General features: G+C 39.3%; 1 protein-coding gene across 1 annotated transcript in view; it reads left to right on the forward strand.

Annotated features, from left to right (window-relative positions):
* The first annotated feature begins 1,195 nt into the window (after nt 1-1,195).
* Nucleotides 1,196-27,179, forward strand: part of LOC131725025 (Fc receptor-like protein 5) — a 28,534-nt gene continuing 2,550 nt past the window's right edge. Inside the window, exons 1-7 of the mRNA XM_059018357.1 lie at nt 1,196-1,460; nt 7,418-7,453; nt 8,203-8,469; nt 9,185-9,442; nt 10,036-10,326; nt 13,116-13,394; nt 19,577-19,858. Coding sequence (XP_058874340.1) covers nt 1,430-1,460; nt 7,418-7,453; nt 8,203-8,469; nt 9,185-9,442; nt 10,036-10,326; nt 13,116-13,394; nt 19,577-19,858 — 1,444 coding nt within the window. The 5' untranslated portion in view covers nt 1,196-1,429. The remainder of the gene's footprint in view (nt 1,461-7,417; nt 7,454-8,202; nt 8,470-9,184; nt 9,443-10,035; nt 10,327-13,115; nt 13,395-19,576; nt 19,859-27,179) is intronic.

The following is a 27,179-nucleotide window of genomic DNA, read 5'->3' on the forward strand; positions in this document are numbered from 1 at the left end:
ATCCACTCCTCCAATCTCAGAGCTCCTTAGAAGTCAGCACCTGTACTAAAGCTGGCTGATTAGGCCTTGAGGGTGACTGCCTTTCACCTGAGGGATCCATCCTAACCTTCAGCATTACAATCTTAAATCTCAGTGAATTCTTGAGCATCTTTAGATCATTCCAGTGCAGTCATTCTTTTTTATTGTATCCTGCACTTTGTCTAAACTCTTCTTTTTGTTTTCACTGTTACTTGTTTAAGTTTAGCTGCTTTTCAAGTTCTGTTTAGTGTTTGTTGTTTTGTGTGTTCAGTTTCCATTTTTTTCCTGATCCTCCTGATTTTTTCCAAACAAACTCTTCACCATTCAACTCAGCACTGCTGGACAGACTCACCATTTCCAATATACTCCATTTTTTCAACCTTCTACAATCACAATCATTACTGGACTCTTTGCTGGACTTCCTTATCTGTTGGGGAGATCGTTCCTTTTCTGTTTGGATTTTTTCTACTCTAATTTGATACTTTGTTTCCTGTATTTTTTGGGTTTGTTCTTTTTGTTACTTTGTTTCGTTTTCAATGACATTGCTACTCTGCTGAACTTGTTAGGTCTAACTTTCATGCACCATCCATTGCCATCCACACTGTTATTATTATTGCTACCGTCTGTGATCATTTCATTCATCTTTATCTTTCTCTGTCTGTCTGTGCATTGATTTTGTGTTTGTGTTGTGTGGGGGGGTTTATTTGAGGCTCACCTGACACTACACCCATTTCTCCTTTGTGTTACTCTTTGACCTTCTGTTTTCCATTTACCAACTTACCTGTACCAGCTTTATACTAACCTGTACCAGCTTTATACTAACCTGTACCAGCTTTATACTAACCTGTACCAGCTTTATACTAACCTGTTTTGTCCTGCTTTTGCTTTTGTTTTTCATTTGTTGACATTATTGTTCACAACAATAAACCTGTTCCTTGTGAAATTGACTCCTCTGACGTCCCTGCTTTTGCTGTCTGTCACTCTTGCTGGCTTATTTAGCTATATGAATAGGGCCAGTAGTATCTCCTTAGGGAGGACAGTGCAGCTGCCTCTCAGTTGTGCAGAGTGACCGTTACACCTGTGCACTACAAACCTCTTGACCACAGTGCCACTGCTGTATAATATATAAAACTATGGGGATGGAACCCATGTAAGGCCTGGAAAGGCACCCTGGTGCTGGGGTTCTGCCCCCGTTGTGGATCCCTAGCGATGCTGTGGTGTGGTAATGTGTGTAATTTACTGGCACTCAGATCACGGTGAAGAAAAGGGGAAATCATGTCTTCACGCCTTCTAATTACACTTCCCTTGACGAGTGCAGCTGCTCAGAATCAAATTAAAACAACAACAAATTAAGAGAAGACAGACATGAATTAAATATAGAAAGGAAAGAAAGAGAACGAAAGAAAGAAATATGAGCTCCACAAAACATCTCATTCTGATATGTAAGTAAACAAGTAATTTGTTCAATGCAATGTGACTACAGATATATATATATATATATATATATATATATATATATATATATATATATACTGCTGTGCAAAAAGTCTTATACACATTCAGGAGTTACAATATATATCGATGTTATGAGCATCAACAGTTTACTCAGTCTCCACTAATGAATGCAGCTTAGTTTGGATGAGAAGAAATCAAGCTTGTCATTCAGCAATCTAATTCACATTCAAAAACTTGTGATCACAACAACTCAAAGTAAACTATACATGAGCAGCTAATATGAAGTGTTGTAGTAACTAATCCATCACATTTACACAGTCGTTCTAATGGTGGTGCATATGTAAAATGATGTTCTGTAGATGGCATGGGTTGATTCTATGGTAGTACACCCAGTTTTAGCACTTTGGAAGAACACAGTACTGGATGTTATTAACTTGGAATAAGTGAGCTATGCTTTTTTAGATAAGGACTCTGAATTTACTGAAATAGCGCGTCCTCTTATTTTATGGATATGGATTTTAACTAAATGATATCAGTATACTATATGTATTTATATATGAGTTACCCAAAGTTATTGTATCCTTTTACTGTGACCACTTTTCCCTTGTTCCAATTTATTTAATACCAGCATATCAGAGTTAAAAATGTATCTATTGACTGTGGCATTTGTGAAACATTGTGATATACTTTAATATTGATTTTATGCAGACAGATTAACTGAAAAATCTATTGTTATTAGAGTGTATATTAAAAAGCACAATATGAATTATAAAACATACAATCCACATTGTTGGGCTCCTTTGTTTGGATGCTATGCTGCCTAAATGTTTGATATCTTCCTGCGGCTCCAGTGTGGTTTTCTGGTTAAGTACTCCCGGCGTTTGTTCTGTCAACAACGTTGCCTGTTTTTTCTCATTCATGATGCTATTTTTGACAGGGAAAGTTCAATGCTGACACAGATCCTTTTTTTTCTTGAAATGACGCTCCTGCTTAAGACCCATTTAGAATTGTTTAGTCAAAGCAAAGAAGCGCAACGAAACTGGAGTGCAGACACGTGGAATGGTAGATTTGTTCTCCATTAGTTTAGACATCGCATATTAGAGAATTATTTTTTACATGAGTTCGAGCGTGTGTCTTGACTGTCGGTATGCAACTTTTTAGTAAAATAACTTTTATTTGACGTATTAAAAAATATATATCTTAACCAGAATAACACTGTATGCTAAAGCTTTTTATTCAAAACCTCTTGGTTTAACTGGAGACACAACCAATACATACGTAAGTAAACAAGTAATTTGTTCCATGCAATGTGACTACAGATATATATATACTGCTGTGCAAAAAGTCTTAGACACATTCAGGAGTTACAATATATATCGATGTAATGAGTATCAACAATTTACTCAGTCTCCACTAATGAATGCAGCTTAGTTTGGGTGAGAAGAAACCAAGCTTGTCATTCAGCAATCTAATTGACATTGATCAGAATCTTCAAAAACTTGTGATCCCAACAACTCAAAGTAAATTAGACATGAGCAGCTAATATGAAGTGTTGTAGCAACTAATCCTTCACATTTACACAGTGGTTCTAATGGTGGTTTGAATTTAAAATGTATATGTAAAATGATGTTCTGTAGATGGCATGGGTTGATTCTATGGTAGTACACCCAGTTTTAGCACTTTGGAAGAACACAGTACTGGATGTTATTAACTTGGAATAAGTGAGCTATGCTTTTTTAGATAAGGACTCTGAATTTACTGAAATAGAGCGTCCTCTTATTTTATGGATATGGATTTTAACTAAATGATATCAATATACTATATGTATTTATATATGAGTTACCCAAAGTTATTGTATCCTTTTACTGTGACCACTTTTGTTCCAGTTTATTTAATACCAGCATATCAGAGTTAAAAATGTATCTATTGACTGTGGCATTTGTGAAACATTGTGATATACTTTAATATGCATTGATTGTATGCAGACAGATTAACTGAAAAATCTATTGTTATTAGAGTGTATATTAAAAAGCAATACAATATGAATTAGAAAACATACAATCCACATTGTTGGGCTCCTTTGTTTGGATGCTGTGCTGCGTAAATGTTTGATATCTTCCTGCGGCTCCAGTGTGGTTTTCTGGTTATGTACTCCCCGCGTTTGTTCTGTCAATATCGTTGACAAAGTGCAGGACACTATCGTTATAAACATGCTCAATTACTGCCTGTTTTTTCTCACTCATGATGCTATTTTTGACACAGAAAGTTCAATGCTGACACAGATCCTTTTTTTCTTGAAATGACGCTCCTGCTTAAGACCAATTTAGAATTGTTTAGTCAGAGCAAAGAAGCGCAACGAAACTGGAGTGCAGACACGTGGAATGGTAGATTTGTTCTCCATTAGTTTAGACATCGCATATTAGAGAATTATTTTTTACATGAGTTCGAGCGTGTGTCTTGACTGTCAGTATGCAACTTTTTAGTAAAATAACTTTTATTTGACGTATTAAAAAATATATATCTTAACCAGAATAACACTGTATGCTAAAGCTTTTTATTCAAAACCTCTTGGTTTAACTGGAGACACAACCAATACATGGCTTAGAAACAGCAGGAACCAGGAACGATTAACCAGACTTGGAGTAATGACTAGTGAACAGGAAGAGACTAAAACTTTGAAGGAGGCTCAGAATTGGATAAGTTGGTTGAGTGTCGCTTGCTTTTGAAATGAAAATGAAAATGCTCCAAGATTTATGAATGGATATGTTCTCTTCATATTTCATGTTTCCTGTTTCATATCCCAGAATGTGTGTCAAGTGTTATTTAATGCTGTTTCAGCAGGAGTGATTTCTGCTGTTTTTAAAAGTCACTTGTATATATTTTTCCTCTGGGACTTTTTGAACAAGTCTCACTAAAGGTGCATTTTCTGTATGATGTCAGTATTAAACGTCTACTACGCATAGGCGACACGTATAAGAGGATGGAGGATGGGGGATGGGGGATGGGGGATGGGGGATGGGGGATGGGGGATGGGGGGGGGGGGGCTAAGCCTCCCCAGAATAAATTGCGCAAACGCTCACAAGAAATTGTTCTGACCAACACAGAGAAGATCGATTTTTTTCCCTGCAAGCCCGCAAAGCAGGTCTAACAAACATATTTCTTGTTTTCCTTCTGCGCAACCGCCAGACCGCTAGGGCAGCTGGGATATCAAAGTCAACACTGCAGTACAGATACAGGATTTAGTTGCATTTCAATGTCATTGGAGGAGACCATGCTTGGCTGGTTTAACGTCCATTCTTCCTGCCGATCTGAGCCCCCCATACCGCTGCAGGACATTACTGGGGAGTTGGTTCCAGACCCTCACAATTCTCTGTGTAAAAATGTACCTCCTATTTTCTGTTTTGAATGCCCCTTTATTTAATCTCCATTTGTGACCCCTGGTCCTTGTTTCTTTTTGCAGGTCAAAAAAGTCCCCAGGCTCGACATTGTCTATACCTTTTAGGATTTTGAATGCTCGAATCAGATCACCGTGTAGTCTTCTTTGTTCAAGACTGAATAGATTCAATTCTTTTAGCCTGTCTGCATACAACATGCCTTTTAAACCCGGGATAATTCTGGTCGCTCTTCTTTGCACTCTTTCTAGAGCAGCAATATCCTTTTTGTAATGAGGTGACCAGAACTGAACACAATATTCTAGATGAGGTCTTACTAATGCATTGTAAAGTTTTAACATTACTTCCTTGATTTAAATTCAACACTTCTCACAATATAACCGAGCATCTTATTGGCCTTTTTTATAGCTTCCCCACATTGTCTAGAGGGAGACATTTCTGAGTCAACATAAACTCCTAGGTCTTTTTCATAGATTCCTTCTTCAATTTCAGTTTCTCCCATATGATATTTATAATGCACATTTTTATTGCCTGCATGCAATACTTTACACTTTTCTCTATTAAATGTAATTTGCCATGTGTCTGCCCAGTTCTGAATACTGTCTAGATCATTTCGAATGACCTTTGCTGCTGCAACAGTGTTTGCCACTCCTTCTATTTTTGTGTCGTCTGCAAATTTAACAAGTTTGCTTACTATACCAGAATCTAAATCATTAATGTAGATTAGGAATAGCAGAGGACCTAAAACTGATCCCTGTGGTACACCACTGGTTACCTCACTCCATTTTGAGGTTTCTCCTCTAATCAGTACTTTCTGTTTTCTACATGTTAACCACTCCCTAATCCATGTGCATGCATTTCCTTGAATCCCTACTGCATTCAGTTTGAGAATTAATCTTTTATGCAGGACTTTGTCAAAAAAATAAACCATGTCGTATGCTTTGCAATTATCCATTGTTGATGCATCCTCAAAAAAGTCAAGTAGGTTAGTTAGACATGATCTCCCTTTCCTAAAACCATGCTGACTGTCTCCCAGGATATTGTTACCATATAGGTAATTTTCCATTTTAGATCTTATTATAGTTTCCATAAGTTTACATATAATAGAAGTCAGGCTTATTGGTCTGTAGTTACCTGGTTCGGTTTTGTCTCCCTTTTTGTGGATTGATATTACGTTTGCAATTTTCCAGTCTGTCGGTACAACCCCTGTGTCAAGAGACTGTTGCATGATCTTGGTTAGCGGTTTGTAAATAACTTCTTTCATTTCTTTGAGTACTATTGGGAGGATCTCATCTGGCCCAGGGGATTTGTTTATTTTAAGAGCTCCTAGTTCCTTTAACACGTCTACCTCTGTTATGCTAAAGTTATTTAAACCTGGATAGGAACAGGTCGACATGTGGGGCATGTTGTCCGTGTCCTCCTTTGTAAAAACCTGTGAAAAGTAATCATTTAATATATTAGCTATTTTTTTTCTTCATCAATGATTTTGCCATTTGTGTCTCTTAGACATTTGACCTCCTCTTTGAATGTTCTCTTGCTGTTATAATATTGGAAAAACATTTTGGAATTGGTTAGCAATATTGATTTCTATCTCTCTCTTGGCCTTTCTAACTTCGTTTTTGACTTGTGTTTGCAGTTCCAAGTACCCCTTCTGTGTACTTTGTTTTTGGTCCCTTGTAAATAATTTATTTTTGTGATTTATTTTGTGTTAACCTGTGTTGTACCGGTGCTTGTTTTCCTTCACTCACATTCTGCAGTATACAGTACATGTGTATAATTCCACCCACACCAGCAACAACAGGACTGTTTTTATCTTCATATTTGTTTATTTTTGGTATGCATGTTTAAGAGATGTCTTTGTTAATTGTGTGTATATTAAATGACAAAGAAAAGGATTCATTTTGAATCTTGTTTAAAATACTTGCATTCCATGTGAGAATGTGGATGGAATGGAGAAACTGGGGACCTTGATTGGTGATCCAATCAACTAATCAGTTGTTCAATTTTGCATAATGATGCAGGTGTGTATAAAAGGCTGCACTGGGCTGTGTGTTCAGCCCTGTAGAGGCTGGGGTTTAAGATGGAGCGCCAGTGGATGGGGTTTAAGATGGAGCGCCAGTGGATGGGGTTTAAGATGGAGCGCCAGTGGATGGGGTTTAAGATGGAGCGCCAGTGGATGGGGTTTAAGATGGAGCGCCAGTGGATGGGGTTTAAGATGGAGCGCCAGTGGATGGGGTTTAAGATGGAGCGCCAGTGGATGGGGTTTAAGATGGAGCGCCAGTGGATGGGGTTTAAGATGGAGCGCCAGTGGATGGGGTTTAAGATGGAGCGCCAGTGGATGGGGTTTAAGATGGAGCGCCAGTGGATGGGGTTTAAGATGGAGCGCCAGTGGATGGGGTTTAAGATGGAGCGCCAGTGGATGGGGTTTAGTCTGATTGTTTGCGCCTAACCCTCACAATGAAGTTTTGATGAAAGGTAAAAAAAAAAAGACATTTGAAGATGCAACACATGAATCTAACAGAATAATCCTCTTTCTTTCTCTCTCTTTCCAGTATTTTTTGCACTGATCCCATTTGCAGATCTCACAGGTAATGGAACATATTTTTTTTTACAGCAGTGTGGGAAAATAAACACTTGCCCCCCCCCCCCCCCCCCCCCCCCCCATGGTTTTGTTGCATGCTGAATATGATAAAGGGGTTTCACTAAATGAGATGTTTCTCAATGACATAAAAAGTCTGTTTTTTTTAAAGCATAAAGGTCGATTTCACCCATTCTCTGCTTGAATTGAAAAATAAGGATCGAAAAAAATGTTAATTCTTTCTAAAATAAACGTCGATATTCATGATCGATTTGGCAAAAAAAATAAATCGAATAGTAGCAAGCATAAATCCAGCAGTGAACACCAAACATGATTCAGACAGTTGCATGACTCGGACTGTATTTCTCAATTAAAGCTAATTATTTATCAATATTAATTATCTTGCACATATTAAGTCATAAACTCATCTCAGTGTTTTCACCAATAACCAAGTATCAACTGGTGTGACAGACAGACAGCCTCCACACACCTCCAGATTCTGATACTCTCAATAACTTGTGCTAAGGAATGTCCTGAGCGAGTTTCATCACAATTGGACCAGTGTAACAGACAAACACCATCAGTGCATAAGGCTCCCCATTTTTTTTTAATGAGGGCCCTAATAATAATAATAATAATAATAATAATAATAATTCAGACTAGAAGCATTGCTTAGTGCAGCAGGCTGTAGGAAGTAAGAGAGAAGGTTTTATTTTAAGGATTTTTAAAAACTAAAAAAATTAAAACTCCTTCTTTCAGATAAGCCAGCTAAGGCTGTATTGACCCTGGATCCCCCCTGGGCTGTCATATTTACTGGTGATAAAATCACACTGAAATGTGCAGCTGATGATTTTTGGTACTTTAAATGGTACCAAGCTAGGAAAAAAGATTCGCTGAACAAAATCAGAGCTGAGGAATACACAATCAACACAGCTGCTGTGTCCCACAGCGGGGAATATACCTGTAAAGGTGATCATTATTTATCAGAATCCATCTTGAGTGATCCTATTCACATAACAGTATCTGGTAAGTATATTGATGGTTGGAGCAAATTGGGAGTCATGATACTGGTGTTGCGCTGTGCACTGAAGTGACTGTTGGGGAGTAACACATGTAACGCGTTAATGTAAGCTGATTACATTTGCAATAACTTTGCACTGTAATGTTCCCTTGTTTAGACAGGTAACTAAATGTGGTGATGGATTACATTATATGTAAAAATATATCTCTGTAAAATGTAAACTGTGCCAGAGAAGTAAATACTTCATAACTGAAACTATAGTAGGTAAAATTTTGTAAAAAAGTAACATGTAACGGGTAACTTGTTGAAAGTAATTTCCCCAACACTGAATATTTTATTTTTGAGCAAGGTACTTTACCTAGATTGCTCCAGTAAAAACCCAACTGTATAAATGGGTAATTGTATGTAAAAATAATGTGATATCTTGTAACAATTGTACATCGCCCTGGATCTGCTAAGAAATAATAATAATATAGATATAGAGATATAGATATAGAGAGGGAGAGAGAGAGAGAGAGAGAGAGATATTGTCCATACATTTTAATTGAATTGACAATGTTATTACCTCCTATGGCTACTAGGGGCTGTACAGTGACAGGATCCATACACCCATTTACCAGAAACAGTGCTGTTCAGTGTCAGAAAATCACAACACAATTGAGAAAAAGTTGCTGTAACAAATGTACAAATATTGAGGCTACTGCGTTTTTGTCTGTTTAGATGAGCGAGTGATCCTGCAGACTCCCCCCCAGCCTGTGTTTGAGGGAGATGCTCTGACTCTGAGGTGTCGTGACCGCTATAATTCTGATATTACCAGGGTTGTCTTTTATAAAGATAATAAAGAGTTACAGTCCCAGGCTGACACAGAGCTGAGTGTGGCTCGTGTTTCAAAGAGTGACGAGGGGTCCTACAAGTGCAGAGCGTGGAGGTGGAGCGCCTACCTGGGTGACTCTGCAGAGGTGCGGGTGTCAGTGAGAGGTACAGTAAATTAATCTACTCTCTTTCTCTCAGCACCACGTTATAACCTTGCATTCCAAACTTCATTAACCCCTTGTGATAAAGAATGTAGCCGCTGCCATCACTGATACAAACATTTCACATAATTGTTAATATGCATTTACCTCTTTTTTTTTTTTTTAAATGACAGTAAAGTTTTTAGAAACACACTTATCTGATCTCCGTTGGAAAGAAAAATAATAGTTAGTTCTAAGGTCACAAATTGAGCTAAAGTGGGAAATATTTTCAAGGTTAGGGTGCACACTGTATAGATCGCTAAAGAAATATAGTTATTTGTTTTTCTTAACTCTGAAATATCAACATCAATTGCTTTTAACATCTGAACAAGATTTGTTTTAAACACATCTTTTGGGGAAAAAACACCAGGAAAAAAGAGCCAGAATTGAGCATGGAGCGCGACCACGCCCAATAAACTGTATGGTAGGGAGAATGAATGTACTCGTGTTGCATTGCCATTGTAAACCGAATATTGATTTTTGAAATATATATTAAATAACCTAGTTGACATTTTGTTTTTGTTATTTAAGTATGCACTTCCTTCTCTGTCTCTACAGAACGACCCCAGGCTGTCCTGACACTGGAGCCTGCATGGACACAGATATTCAAATCAGAGAGCGTGACACTGAGATGTGAGGTTCAGGGGGATTACACTGGCTGGAGATTGACATGGTACAAAGATGGGAAGAAAGTTTCAGCAACCCAGGATTACTACAGCAGGATAGATGACAAATATACAATTAGCTCTGCTACTCAATACCACAGTGGAGAATATACCTGTCAAGGTGAAAGGACAGGTAACCCATCGTACTCTAAAACAAGCGATGCTCTTACACTGAGAGTATCAAGTAAGTCATCTAAAATATGAGAACAACAACAATTCACATTTCTATAGTGCCTTTCATTACAAAGATCCCAAACCGCTTCACACACACAATGTGACAATCATCTTCAGTGTAAAAGTAGTCTAAGGGACTGTGACAAGGGGATCTGTGCTGGCTATCTGGCGCATATGTGATCCTGTGGATGGGGAGGGGGTTGGAAACCCTGTTTTGACCCGCCTGTCGATCAGGGGGCTGACAAAGAGGTTGAGCGAGGGTGTGTTGCTAGGACCTCTTTGATTGGTTGAGGGGTTTTGTGGGTACGCGTTCCTGTTCCTTAAGTTGTCATAGCACAGGGGTAGCCAACCCTGGTCCTGGAGAGCCCCTGTCCTGCAGGTTTTATAGGTGTCTACATCATCAGTGGCTAAAGATCTGGAACACCTGTTCATCTTGACTAATCAACCCTTTAGTTAGAGCTCTCTGCTCGGATATGGGGATTACGAGATTGTGTTTTTTGTATTTTTTTTTTTTTTTTTGTCAGTCTGCAGCTCCCAAACAGTTTGGAATTTTTGTTTGACAATTTTATGGCACAAGGGGACTGGCCCAAAATAGTGCCTTTTTCTGTTTTGGTGAAAAAATATGAATCTGTTCCTGAGTTATAGGGATTTTTAAATGTTCTGAGCATGCTCAGTACATCTCTTGTAGTTAGATGTTTGATCTTAAAAAAGGAATTGGCCTTGTGACAAAATATCCTTTTTCGCGAGGGTCTAATCTTTCATCAGAAAAAAAAAAAATCTTTGTTTTTGCAGCAGACATTTTGTTTTCAGTTTTTAAAAAATAAATTGAAAAAAAAGCTGCCTGAAAATCATATTCAGTAAATCATGACATATCTGTATATAACTGGGACTCCATAAGATTGACTGTAACATTCTCTTTTCATTCTTGTAAGTGAGAAATGTGTTTATTTTATCCTTTCAAAATGTTTAGTCGCTGCATGTGTCACAAAAAAAAAGAATTATTCTCACGAAAAATGAAAAATGAATGTGTACAGCCACCGCCAAGTCCTCGGGAGAGGTTTGCCCGAGACGGACAGCATTTCCCAGGGCAGCAGTGTGAGGAACCTCCCTTACATTGCAATTGTTGTTCGTTAAGACAGTAATCTTTGAATGTATTTGTATTTGCTTGCGATTGTAAGTCGCCCTGGATAAGGGCGTCTGCTAAGAAATAAATAATAATAATAGTAATCGATCAAGTAACAGTATAACAAAACATTTTAATAAATCAATTGGGTAACAAGATTAATTGGCTCTATTTAGTCAATATTAATAGGTTCAAATTAGTCACAAAACTAGTATTAAAATGTATTAATCATAGGCATCAATTGGATTTTTAAATTAATGTTATCAAGTATAAAAGTACGAAAACGTTTCTATAAAAAGAACACATGTGCATGTCAAAACAAAGCCCACAGTACAATAACATTCGTAACAACTCATAAGCAAAAACATCATTTTATTAACAAACTTAACAAATTATATCCCAAAAGTATGTCTTTTTTTTTTTTTTAAATTACAGAATTTTGACCATCCGTTTTTGTCATTTTAGATGAGCGAGTCATCTTGCAGACTTCCCCCCAGCCTGTGTTTGAGGGAGATGCTCTGACTCTGAGGTGTCGTGTCCGCTATAATTATCATATTATCAGGGTTGTCTTTTATAAAGATAATAAAGAGTTACAGTCCCAGGCTGGCACAGAGCTGAGTGTGCATCGTGTTTCAAAGAGTGACGAGGGGTCCTACAAGTGCACAGCGCGGTGGAGCTCCTACCCTTACTCTGGTGACTCTGCAGAGGTGCGGGTGTCAGTGAGAGGTAGGTTCATTCTCAATTGCATTAAGAGAAGGTCTCAGTATGATTTTTCGTTTGTCTAAACACTGCAGCTCCTGAACACTGCAGCTCCTAAACGTTGATCTTACGATGGTCTAGCCCAGCATACACGAGCAAACATGATGTTAGTTTGGCTCAAATATTTTGGGAAATGGATCCCAGAAATTATGTCATCGTGCATCATGCTGTGATATGAGCTGGAATATGTTGTAGTCATAACCTCTGTTCAACAAAAATGTAGCTGTTGATAAACCCACGTTGAATAGACATTCTATTCTTGATGTTAGATGTCACAATGTAATTTCAACCAAACCTACTATTATTATTATTATTATTATTATTATTATTAGTTTATTTAGCAGATGCCTTTATCCAAGGCGACTTACAGCAGCAGAGTCACTTACAACTACGTCTCACCCGAAAGACGGAGCACAAGGAGGTTGAGTGACTTGCTCAGGGTCACACAATGAGTCAGTGGCTGAAGTGGGATTTGAACTGGGGACCTCCTGGTTATAAGCCCTTTTCTTTAACCACTGGACCACACTGCCTCCTTGGTCTACGTTGAAACAACATCGTATCATTGACGTGTCCTGTGTTGTCCATATCGCCGTATATTTTTCAATAGAATCCCGATCGTTTTTATTTTTTAATCCCACATCATAGGTAAATCAACTAGGGGATAGCTTTTTAAAAAATATTTTACTTAGGAACGTTCTCCAGGGGAGAGAATTTTTCTTCTATACGTCTCAGTGTGTCCAGTTCACACTACCTCCTGCAACAATGCTGGTGATTGAAATGAGTGGTGTGTTACAGAAAAACAGCATTGTTGTTATATTTAGAAATATAACACTGTAATAAATAGGACACCTCTAAGGTAACATCATGTGTTTCTTGTAAACATGCAGGGGGTTACACTTGAACTTGTGTTTCTGCAGAGCTGTTCAGCACACCCACTCTGACAGTGCTACCTGGTGCCTCAGTGTGGGAGGGAGAGGCTGTGACTCTGCAGTGTGGGGCTCAGATAAATAAACAGGGCACACAACTGCAGTACCACTATATCAAAGACAACGGGAATCAGAGAAGAGCTGGATCACAGGATCAGCACTCAATCCCAGCGGCAGAGCTGAGAGACACAGGGAGTTACCAGTGTGAGGTGGAGGCAGCAGGGACGGGGCTGAAGAAAAAGAGTGGTTCTGTGTCACTGACTGTGAAAGGTGAGTCATCTGTAAATGTTATCATTATTTTTGATGGTTCTAAATTCAGTGATTTTGATGGCTCAGGCTACAATCTTATGGGGAATTTTGTTTTCAAATAATGTTGAACAACCGTCCAGCTTGATTGACCTATCTGTGTGGCATGGAGCATTGTCCTGCTGGAAAAACCAATCCTCAGAGTTGGGGAACATTGTCAGAGCAGAAGGAAGCAAGTTTTCTTCCAGGACAACCTTGTACTTGGCTTGATTCATGCGTCCTTCACAAAGACAAAGCTGCCCGATTCCAGCCTTGCTGAAGCACTCCCAGATCATCACTGATCCTCCACCACATTTCACAGTGGGTGCGAGACACTGTGGCTTGTAGGCCTCTCCAGGTCTCCGTCTAACCATTAGACGACCAGGTGTTGGGCAAAGCTGAAAATTTGACTCATCTGGGGGTGCTTCAGCAAGGCAACCCCGAACACAGTAGCACGTTCCCTTTAGTATGCAACGCCCCGCCTCTGTAGTCGGTGGAACACCAATCCCAAACTGACAAGTGTCCTTATAACTCACTTGACTCCAATGGATGGAATTTACATACTCGTACTTCCGCCCCTCACCAAGGTGACGCCCCTCATAAAGATGACTTTCGTCATGGTCACGAGACCTTGGTAAGGGAAGTCCTGAGTTGGTTTGATGCCTTCTACTGTCGGGAGGCTGGATTACAGACCGAAACCCCTTTGACTCATCAGACATATATTTAGTATTGTATAAAGCAAATGCATTATTGTAAAATGTAAATATAACATGTATTACACAATGGAAAACATTCTGGAATTTATACAAAAATGGTGAATATATTTATGTTCTAATAATGCATTTTAAATGTATTATAAACTGCGGATATATATATTGCAAAATATTCCGGAATATATTAGAATTTAGAAGAGGAATATATATTATATATATATTATTTATATATATATATATATATATATATATATATATATATATATATATATATATTGAAATTGAAATTTCGTTCTGTTTGATATTTTATTTTAAAACACTGAAACTCAAAATCAATTATTGTAAGGTGACATTGGTTTTATGTTGGGAAATATTTTTAAGAAAAATAAAAAACTGAAATATCTTGCTTGCATAAGTATTCAACCCCTGTGCTGTGGAAGCTCCCAGTTTACATCGATGAAAGAAAATGGCCTAATGAGGACACAGTTACCTTACCATTGGCCTCCACCTGTGAACCATTAAAGTTGCTGTCACATTTTCTGGATAAAAACCCCATTGTTGAAGGATCATTGGTCAGGCTGTGAATCTGAAGGAAAATGAAGACCAAAGAGCATTCTGCAGAAGTTAGAGATAAAGTAATACAAATGCATAGATTAGGGAAAGGGTACAAAATAATATCCAAGTGTTTGGATATCCCAGTGAGCAAAGTTGGATCAATAATCAGGAAGTGGAAGCTGCATCACACCACCCAGGCACTTCCAAGAAAAGGCCGTCCCTCAAAACTCAGCACTCAAACAAGAAGGAGACTTGTGAGAGAAGCCACAGAGAGGCCAACAATCACTTTGAAGGAGCTACAGAGTTCAGTGGCTGGGAGTGGAGTAATGGTGCACCAGTCAACCATATCAAGAGCTCTGCATAACACTGGCCTGTATGGGAGGGTGGCAAGAAAGAAGCCGTTACTCAAAAAGTACAATCTGAAAGCACATCTGGAGTTTGCCAGAAAGCATGACCCAGCTGCGATGTGGGAAAAGGTTTTGTGGTCAGATGAGACCAAGATTGAGCTTTTTGGCCAAAACTCAAAGTGCTATGTGTGGCACAAACCTAACACTGCCCATGCCTCAAGACACACCATCCCTACAGTGAAGTATGGTGGTGGCAGCATCATGCTGTGGGGATGCTTCTCGTCAGCAGGGACTGGGCATCTTGTTAAAATTGAAGGAAGAACGGATGGAGCAAAAAGTCCGCTAAAAACTGAAGCTTGGGAGGAAATTCACCTTTCAGCAGGACAATGATCCCAAGCACAAGGCCAAAGCAACATTGGAGTGGCTCAAGAACAAAAAGGTGAATGTCCTACAGTGGTCCAGTCAAAGTCCTGATCTCAATCCCATTGAGAATCTGTGGCACTATTTGAAAATTGCGGTCCACAAGCGTCGTCCAACCAACCTGAACAACCTGGAGCAAATCTGCCAAGAAGAATGGGCCAAAATCACTCCGACACTGTGTGCAAAGCTGGTACATACTTACCCCAAAAGACTTAAAGCTGTTATTGCAGCGAAAGGTGGCTCTACCAAATACTAATGTGTGGGGGTTGAATACTTATGCAAGCAAGATATTTAAGAAAAATAAACTGAAATATTTCACAACATAAAACCAATGTCACCTTACAGTAATTGATTTTGAGTTTCAGTGTTTTAAAATAAAATACAATTAATTAATTACAATTAGTTTCAGTGTTTTAAAATAAAATACAAATATAGACTACAATATACTGACATGTAGAATATATGTTCAGGGCGTAATAACACAGATTTGTAATGCATTTTGTAAATATGTAAATTAATTAGCTTGATATATTTTAATTTAATGTAGTATGTATGATACAATATATTTATAAAGCATTTCTACTATATTTAATACATGAGAAAATGAAACTAGGAAATGAAGGATTTGGGTCACTCTCACTCAGCGCTTTTATTAGGGCTGTGCAGATTCTCACATTCTCAATGTCATTTCCTTTAAGAGTTTTTCTCAAGTTAAATGTAACAACATTTTGTACATTTAATCTATAACTACACTATGTAACACAATTTTTGTTCCTGGGTAGTAAGTGTTATTTCCTAATTGCTTATGTCTGAAAAGTATAGAAAATGGCTATTATTCCCCACAAACTTTGCTTTTGTGACCAGGACAGTGATATTTTGAAATTTACCTATTTCCAATGAGAAAACGGGCGAATGTGTCTTTTCGTTCACAAAGTCAGAAAAAAACATATGAATCCAAATTAACGTGTATTTATACTAAAGTAATACAAAAATGACTACAAAAGATTTAGGAGAGAGTAGTTTTTCGAGATTTACGATTATACTGTAAATCACTTTCACGAATCAGCCCCCAAATGTAGTCTCCCATCATGTTCTTGTTATACTGTCCTTGGTAGCGGCGTTCAAAGTCCAGTATATCCTGGTGGAAGCGCTCGCCTTGCTCCTCCGAGTACGCTCCCATGTTCTCCTTGCATTTATCAAGATGAGCATCAAGGATATGGACTTTGAGGGACATCCTACAGCCCATTGTGCCGTAGTTCTTCACCAGAGTCTCAACCAGCTCCACATAGTTTTCGGCCTTGTGATTGCCCAGGAAGCCCCGAACCACTGCGACAAAGCTGTTCCAAGCCGCTTTCTCCTTACCAGTGAGCTTCTTGGGGAATTCATTGCACTCCAGGATCTTCTTTATCTGTGGTCCAACAAAGACACCGGCTTTGACCTTTGCCTCAGACAGCTTAGGGAAGAAGTCTTGAAGGTACTTGAAGGCTGCCGACTCCTTATCTAGAGCTCTGACAAATTGTTTCATAAGTCCCAATTTGATGTGCAGTGGTGGCATCAGCACCTTCCAGGGGTCCACCAGTGGCTCCCACTTGACGTTGTTCCTCCCCACAGAGAACTCGGTCCGCTGTGGCCTGTCCCGCCTGTGGTAGTGCGTCTTGGTGTCCCTGCTGTCCCAAAGGCAAAGATAGCAGGGAAACTTGGTAAAACCGCCTTGGAGACCCATCAGGAATGCCACCATTTTGAAGTCTCCTATGACCTCCCAGCCATACTCTTTGAGGTGCACCGAGTGAGCCAGGGGAAGAGACGGGTACTTGTTACCATTATGGAGCAGCACGGCTTTGAGGCTCCTGGATGAGCTGTCAAGGAAGAGGCGCCACTCATTCTGGTTACAGGCGATTCCGATTGCCTCGAACAGACTGGTCACATTGTGGCAGAAGCAGAGCCCATCTTGACAGGTGAAGAAGCTGGAAAAAGGTTGATCTGTGAACCTCTGATCTGCGACTTGCACACTTTCATCCAACAAGTTCCACTGCTTGAGCCTAGACGTCAAAAGCTCGGCATTGGACTTGGTGAGACCAAGATCTCTAATCAAGTCATTGAGGTCTTTTTGGTTGGGGTAGTATGGGTTTCTCTCCTCAGCTCCACCTCTGAAATTGTCATCTGGATCTACAACGTCTTCCTCGCTCTCTGACTTGCTGCTCTCTTCTAAAGACGGCTGCTCTCTCTCCGGAGGAGTGGGTACGGGGAGCTCATGGCAGTGTGGCACCGGGGCGATGGATGAAGGAAGGTCCGGATACGTGATAGCATTCTTGCCAGTCCGTCGTTTGGAAGGGTCCACCATGCAGAAGTAGCAGTTGCTTGAGTGGTCAGTGGGTTCCCGCCAAATTCTTGGGATAGCGAACTTCATGGCTCTCTTTTTCCCCTCTGTACCATCCTACAAAAATACATTTATTTCACCCATGACTAATGTGTAAGAGATTCTCGCAACATTTTTCATATATGATATATTTTTTCAATAACATTGAAAATTGTAAAACATTTTAAAATTAAAAAACTTACAATTTTAAAAATTAACAAATTTTATAACATAAAATTCCGAGCAACAATTGTCCATCTTACCTTCCAGAGTTTTTTTGCAGTACTCGCAGGTGAAATGAGGTGCCCAGGGTTTGTCTTGATCCCCGACAGGCATGCCGAAATAAGCCTTGTAGGCCTCACACATCTTAGCAGATGCTTCCACGGAGTACTTTTTCGCTCTTGTCTTGATAAATTGGACGCAGACATAGCAAAATGCGTCTGCCGGATGCTTGCAGCCTCTTGATGCCATCTCAGAAAAATGCAGATATGAATCCACTTAGGCAGCTGGAACTAAACTGAACTGGTGAGCTTAAGGCCCCTGTATTTATACTACTATATATATTACTGGAAAGCTCTAGAAAGTTCTAGAAGTTACTCCAAGTTTACTCAGCACTGAATCTATCTGGAATGTTCTGGAAAATAGGTAAATTTCAAAATATCACTGTCTGGTCACAAAAGCAAAGTTTGTGGGGAATAGCCATTTTCTATACTTGAGGCATAAGCAATTAGGAAATAACACTTACTACCCAGGAACCAAAAAAAAAAAAAATAATAATTGTTACACGGTGAAGTTCCCTCATGTTTTGCTTGCCTTTGTTTTGTGGTCGTTTCACCCTTTCTTGGATGTACTGTTTAGTTTCTTTTTGCCCATTTGAACATCTTACTGCAAGTATTTTTGTTTGTTTATTTTTTATCAGAAGTTGTCCCCTGAAGAAACTTTGTTTCTCAGAGAGGTGCACGTTCTGTGCAGACTAGAGTCCGGTGCTGAGCTCTGCAAGACCACAAGCAGTCTGACAAAACAATACAAGCACTGCTAAATCACAATGTAGAATCATTTTTTTCAAGTTTTATTTTATAAATAATGGTATCGTATTTTTTGCCTATATATTGTGACGGATTGCCTTCTTTGCCACAGGTGTTCCTTCTTAAAATATACACTTGACAACCAGGATGTGAGAAAACGCTGTAGTGAGTGTTTATTATTTACAAAAGAAAAATAAAGAAAACAAAACCTAACCTGATCTCGGGTCCTATCTAAACAGATGCTTTACCTAACTAATAGCGAGGCAGGCTAATCCTGTTACCTCGTCTCCAAAACCAAATCACAGTCCAATCTTCTTCTTCTTCTTCTTCTACTTCTACTTCTTCTAATTAAGTATTTAACCCGACTTCATTTTTGATCCCAAACTCTTTACATTATTTTCTTTGTTTATGGTCATTAATATAAATAAATATTTACACTTGCAAGTTGAATACAGTAATTACATGTCTCTGCTTTTGTAATAAATGTCCAGAGTAGATTGCTTCAGCTTTTTCGTGCTTTTCTCAATGCATGCTGTTTCAATCTTGTTAACCAGTTCCAGGTAATGACTGTGTGAATTTGTGATTGCCTTTCTGAACTCATCCAGTGAAGGGGTAACTGGTTCTGTGCCTTCTACGTCCTCATCACCAGAAATGTCCTCATCCTGTCCCCGTCACTGTCAATGTCACTGGTTCAATAATGTCCTCATCGCTCATAGTGCACACTAATTATATCATCTTTATATTTCTACAGAGCTGCCCCAGACTACACTCACCCCTGAGCCTCCATTCCCAGAGATATTCATCGGGGAGACAGTCACTCTGAGGTGTGGGGTTAAGGGGGGTTCTGCTGGCTGGAAATATCTCTGGTACAAAGACAGTGAGGACACTCCAGTGCTCCAGACTGCTGCTGGTGACAGCTACACAATCACTGCAGCTGCTATATCTGACCAGGGCCAGTACTGCTGTCGAGGACAAAGAGGAGATCAGCCACTCTACTCACAGCGCAGCGATAAAGTAATATTAACTGTGTCTGGTGAGTTTACTCAGCTTAATGCAGACTCTTCATACCGTAGCTGCGCCCCTTTCCTAAATGACCAACTTCCACCTACCCTACAGAATAAATTGTCGTGCCATTTAGTTAAGGGTACTCTGTTCCCATTACACAATGCCCTCACAGGTCGAGAGGGAGATCTAACACCAAGCACCATTCGACCTCTGTCACAGAGAGACAGAGATACATTGTAAAATCCATACAGAGGGGGATAAGACAGATAGAGAGACAGACAGATCTATACAACAGGCTAAGCTCTATGGGGGTGGGTGAGAGAGAAAGATCTCTATATATATAATATATATATATATATATATATATATATATATATATATATATATATATATATATATATATATATATAAGGGAGTGAAAAGACCTGCCAGGGTAATGTGTGTGTGTGTGTGCATTGGCAGGGAAGGGGTTAAATTCCTCCCTGCCAGAACACACATGTGTGAATGTGGCTGTAGCCGTAAATTGAATAAATGATGATTAGTCAGTCACAGGTGCATGGGTGAAAGTGGCCAATGATCATTTTGACTGAAACTCCTGGGGTAAATTCCTCCTTGGTTTGCTTGAAGGAGTTGTACACAACAAGCTTCAATATGAAAGCTGAAAGTTAATTTTAACAAAGAACAACAAGTTTTTAATGAAAAAGCATTTCTAAAGTAAAAACGGGATTGTGTTATTGTGCAATTTATTACCAGTGCTTAAGCAGTAACATTTTATTTAGAGTTGTTGTTGAACTTAAACCCGTTCATGGCTTTGCAGCAACACAAACCTACTAATATCCTTATTTAAAAAATAAATAAATACATAAATAACCGTCTGAATAGAATTTAATTAATAGAGAATAAAACAAACTAAACTAACAATTACCTAGCCTATATTTAATTAATCATTTTTTGTAGCATCCAAACTGCCCATCTCCTGTTGCAGTCACACTGCTGCGAACGTTAGCTGTTGTAAATAGTGCAGAGCGGACTATGGTGGGTCAAACCAATGTTCGTGTATGGTGAGTTTTTTGGTGGGTCTCTATTTATTGATTTATTTATTTTTAATGTTGGACTCATGGCGTCTTATGAATGACTTTCCTTTTTTACATTTTAAATCATTTATAAGCAAAACCATAACATAGAATAATAGTGTGTTTACACAGAGCAAAAAAAGTCGAGGTGACAAATATATAGTTTGCCTCCCCTGTGCTCTGTGGGTTAGGTGTCTATGGTCTCTGTAATGTTGTTATAATACTGTGGCGCTGTTTGAGTCCAGTCCATGTTTTGAGTGAAGTAACGTAGCTGATTGTTACGTCACTCCAGTCCGGGTTTTGGGTATAGTGGGAAGTTGCAGTTGCAAGTTGGAAAGCGCAAAGTTGTTTGTTTAGGTTTAACAATTAAATGAATACAGGTTATGAATACTCATCATATTGCCTTTGGATTGTTCTTCTCGACACACAAGAACACTATATTTGGCGACAAGGATATCTGAACAACGCAACACGTGAGTTAAAATAAATAAATAAATAAATAAACACGACCACGAAATGGCGGCTGCAGCTGGACTTCCTCCGTTTCCTTCATTTGACATACACAGTGACCCTAGCTCACTCAGGCCCCGCTGGACTAAGTGGATTCAAAGATTTCAGAACTTCCTTATTGCGTTAAACATTAAAGACAACAAACAAAAGAAAGCTATGCTTTTACATTACGCTGGACCTGGTGTGTTTGATGTTTTTGAGACGTTGCCAGAAACCGGGGGAGTGGATGCTTATAATACTGCAGTAACGAAACTGACTGAGTACTTTTCGCCGAAAAAAAACATTGAATATGAAACATACGTTTTTCGTCAGGCAAAACAGATGGCAGATGAAACCCTTGATGCATATCATACGAGACTCAGACACCTGGCAGCAACATGCGAGTTTGCAAGTATAGAAAGGGAAATCAAATCTCAAATTATTTTAAGCTGCACATCCACGCATTTAAGAAGGAGAGCGCTACGAAATGCTGACATGACACTGAAAGAACTGCTGGACACAGGAAGGGCTATGGAATTCTCAGAACTTCATGCAAAAAGTATAGAAGAAACAAAACAGCAATTTCAAAACGCAATGCCTGTGAATTCCATTCAACACAACAAACGTCAATTCACCAGAGAAGCACATACCAACAGGGCACCTGACAATAATAAATGCAACTGTGGAGGCAGCTACCCTCACAGAGGAGGACAGGCCTTTTGCCCTGCTAAAGGCAAAACATGCAGAGCATGTGGAAAAGTGATTCATTTTGAAAAATGCTGCCGTTCAAAACTACACTTGCCCACCACAAGGAACCCTGGAAAGCATCATATAAAGTCCAAAGTGCACAAAGTGCATGTAAGTGATGACTCTTCCAGCAAAACTGACAGAAGATCAAGTTCAGATGATGAATGCCTTTACACTGTGTATACCATTAACCCAAAACAACCTCTTACCAAGATTATTGTTGAGAACACTGCTATTGATGTCATTGTGGACTCCGGTGCCAGCGTGAACATAATGGATGAAACTGCTTACACCAAACTACAAGACAAGGTACAACTCCAGCGCGCAAACATTAAAATTTGCACATATGGATCTCGCACAGCCCTACCACTGTTGGGAAAATTCTGCACTACAGTTAGCAACAGCACAAAAATTGTCCCTACTGTTTTCTACATTGTCAAAGGGCACTATTTCTCGTTGTTGAGCTGCCAGACAGCCACTGAACTTGGACTTTTAAAAATTAATTCAGTGTCGCATACAACTCCAAAGGTCCACCCACCATTTCTTAGAGTCACTCTTGACACAACATGCAAATATCTTTGAAGGAATTGGAAAGTTAAAAGATTTCCAAGTCAAGCTGCATGTCAACCCTGACATTCCACCAGTTGTCCAGCCACATCAAAGAATTCCTTTCCACATACAAAAAAAGTAGAGGAAAAACTAAGTCTGCTTGAAAGTCAGGACATTATAGAAAGAATAAGTGGTCCAACACCCTGGGTATCGCCAATTGCTGTGGCTCCCAAACCCAAAGACCCAGACAGAGTTCGTATTTGCATTGATATGAGATTACCAAACACAGCCATTCTGCGAGAACGCCACCTGACTCCCACAGTAGATGACCTAATCCATGACCTCAATCTAGCAGTGGTATTCTCTAAGCTTGATTTAAATGCTGGATACCACCAGCTTGAGCTAGCACCAGAATCAAGATACATTACCACGTTCACCACTCATGTTGGTCTGTGGCGCTACAAGAGATTGAACTTTGGGATTTCATCTGCTGCTGAGCTATTTCAAAACACCATTCAGCAGGTCTTGCAAGGAATTCCAAATGTCAGAAACATCAGTGCTGACATAATAGTATTTGGGAAGACTCCAGAAGACCATGACAAGAGTCTCAAAGCTGTGTTCCAAAGACTGCAAGAAAATCACCTCACCCTAAACAAAAACAAATGTGAGTATAACAAATCTAAAACTAGAATTTTATGGATACATTCTCAAAAGAAGGCATCTCTGCAGACCCCCAAAAAATTGAGGCTATAATGAACATGACAGCCCCAACCAGTATCACAGAAGTACGCAGTTTACTTGGCATGGTAACCTACTGTGCACGTTTTATTCCAGATTTTGCTACAACATCACAACCCCTTCGTGAACTTACAAAGAAAGACAAATTGTGGTGCTGGAATTCAAAACACGATTTTGCTTTAGGTGAATTGAAACGGCAGTTGACAAGCCACAAGACAATGGCATATTTTGACCAAACTAAAGACACAACCATTCTTGTAGATGCTAGTCCGGTTGGTTTAGGTGCCATTCTCAGCCAACAAGCACCAGACAGCAGAATCACAAACATAATCGCATATGCTAGTAGAGCTCTCACTCCTGTAGAACAACGATACTCTCAAATAGAACGAGAAGCACTAGCAATCATCTGGGCATGTGAACACTTTCACCTGTACTTATACGGATCTGATTTCACTGTGATCACGGATCATAAACCACTGGAGTACATCTTCAACAACCCAAAAGCAACACCACCCGCTAGAATAGAAAGATGGAGACTCCGCTTGCAACCCTATACCTTTAAAGTGATCCACCAAGCTGGAAAGGATAACCCTGCTGATTACATGTCAAGGCATCCCATACCACACATGTCATCACACAACACGCAAGCTAGCACGATTGCGGAAGAGTACATAAGTTTCATTGCTGATCACACGGTCCCCAAGGCGATGACCATGCTAGAAGTGAAACAAGAAACCAAGCAAGACCCTACGCTACAAAGGCTAGCAGATTTAATTCAGAAAGGAAATTGGCATGACATTAATAAAACTCCTGACACACTCACAAATATTGACTTTACCACACTTAAAGCTTTCCATCCCCTGCGCAATGAGCTTACCACCAATGCAGATGCAGACATCATACTCAGAGGCAACAGACTCGTTATACCAACATCGTTGCAGTCTAGAGCACTAGCTTTAGCTCATGAAGGCCATCTAGGCACAGTCAAGACAAAACAACTAATAAGAGACAAAGTGTGGTTTCCAGGCATTGATAAACGTGTAGAAAATCTAATCCACAACTGCATCCCATGCCAAGCTGCTGTGCCACAAACACACATGGAACCTCTTCAAATGTCTGAACTTCCAAAAGGACCGTGGTTTCAAGTGGCCATTGATTTCACAGGACCTTTTCCTTCTGGGGATTATCTGCTTGTTGTGTTAGATGAATACTCCCGCTACCCAGAGGTAGAAATTGTTAAGTCCACGTCAGCAAATACAATCATTCCAAAACTGGACAAGATTCTCATCTTTTGGAATTCCGCAGGTTGTCAAGACTGACAATGGTCCTCCTTTCTATAGCCAAGAGTTCAAAAACTTTTCTACCTACCTTGGTTTCAAACACAGAAGAATTACACCCTACTGGCCAAGAGCAAATGCAGAGGTGGAACGTTTTATGAGAACACTTAAAAAGACAGTTTCTGCCACACATTCCGAGGGCAAGCCATGGAAACAACATCTTTTCAAGTTTCTCAGGAACTATAGAGCTGCACCGCATATCACCACGAAACTGACCCCAGCTGAACTGATGTTTGGCAGAAAAATCAACATTACACTTCCCAGCCTGCACCATCAAACTGAAGACACATCACTTCGAGACACCGATCGAAAAGCGAAGCAACGCATGAAGACATATGCAGATTGTCACAACAATACACATCCTTTGGACATCAAAATAGGTGACACGGTACTTTACCGCCAACTGCACAAAGGTAAACTATCCACCCCATTCCATAGCACACCATACCAGGTGGTCGACATCAAAGGATCAATGCTTACAGCTGAAAATCACGGACACCGTGTCACTAGAAATTCATCACACTTCAAAGTGGTCAAAACCCCAAACAACGATTTACCTGCCATGGAAGAGGTAGGGGATGTCCCCCAGACAACATGCACCAATTTAGGAGGAGGCAGAGAGAATTCAGAACTCCAGCATGATCAACAAATCCCATCACATGAAAGACATTACCCTTCAAGAGAAACTCGAAGACCTCCAAGATATCTGATTAAAGAAACTTGATTTAATGGACTTTCCAGAAATCACACAAATTACAGTTTCAAAGACTTTAAAGAAAGGGCTTATAAATATATATATGTATATGTACATCTATTATCTTGTTAAAACAAGGGAGAGATGTAATGTTGTTATAATACTGTGGCGCTGTTTGAGTCCAGTCCATGTTTTGAGTGAAGTAACGTAGCTGATTGTTACGTCACTCCAGTCCGGGTTTTGGGTATAGCGGGAAGTTGCAGTTGCAAGCTGGAAAGCGCAAAGTTGTTTGTTTAGGTTTAACAATTAAATGAATACAGGTTATGAATACTCATCATACTGCCTTTGGATTGTTCTTCTCAACGCACAAGAACACTATAGTCTCAATCAAGTTACAGTTCAACAGGAGCAAAATATACTAAAAGGTCACAAGTCATCAAGCACGTGCAGAAACATTACCGTCCCCCCCCCCCCCCCCCCCACATATTTTTAGGCATTTCTACACGAATCATAGGAATGGAGGCCATTTTGATGGAATTCCGTCTACAGACGGAGCACTTTCACTGATGCAGGTGTAAAAATCGGTAATCACAGGTAAGGTTAGAATTAATTAATCAATCAATCAATCAATCCATTTTATTTATATATAGCGCCTTTCACGACAGGTCGCCACAAAGCGCTTTACAAGGATAGAAACAATACCTATTACAACAACAACAACAAGCAGTAAAAAAGGAACAGAATAAAAACAGTAAAATATGTAAAATAAAATAAAAAAGTTAGGATATACAAGGGTAAAAAAGTTAGGATATATAAGCTATATTATAAAATGGGTATTTTAAATACTCTATCCTGATTGGTCAAAACAGGTCAAATGGGGGTGTTGATATTACAGCATATCACTCTGGGTCGGCACTTTTCTTCAAAAACGGGCAAATCACTGGCAGATATCCATACGCCACTAGACATATTGGAATTTATCGCAATAAACATGACCGACGAGATTTATGTAAATGTTGAACTTTTGGGAAACCGAAGTGTACATGAGATATTGAATGAATCTGAATCGGACATCAATGATTAATTAAAGCAGTGAAAAAAGCAAAAGTATTAAGTGTTCAAATAAATTCAAAACTCGCCATTCTGATCGCTCTGTTCCTTCTCCCTGAACTACGGCGTTTCCCTATCCCATTTTGAAAATAAATGGTTTAAAAAATATCTCTTAAACTTTCACAAAAGATTTGGGTCCCTCTTAAAAGAGACTTTGGGGTTAAAGATGTTTTGTTGCCGTGGCTCCCGGTCTGTCCATTCTTCAGTATTATTATTATTATTATTTATTTATTTATTTAATTTAAATTTATTTATTTATTTATTTATTTATTTATTTATTTATTTATTTATTTATTTTTTAGCTGACACCCTTATCCAGGGTGACTTACAATTGTTACAAGATATCACATTATTTTTTTACATATGAAGTACCCACTCCCTGCGCAGCTGTGTGATCTGATTCATCTCGACAATTTCTGTAATACCTTTTAAATGTGTCCAGGTACGATGGTATCATGTCTTCTGCTGTGCCCTGCATTGTTTTAAATTGTTTCTTAACACTGGCCGGGGATTCCATGCAAATAATGTCTTTCTCGCCACTGTGAAGCTGTAGCACAAGTCTGGTATGGATGCCTCCTGTTACTACCCCAGATAACAAAGGATGATTTAAAA

Source organism: Acipenser ruthenus, chromosome 59, assembly GCF_902713425.1.
Source record: "Acipenser ruthenus chromosome 59, fAciRut3.2 maternal haplotype, whole genome shotgun sequence".
NCBI classification, from domain to species: domain Eukaryota; kingdom Metazoa; phylum Chordata; class Actinopteri; order Acipenseriformes; family Acipenseridae; genus Acipenser; species Acipenser ruthenus.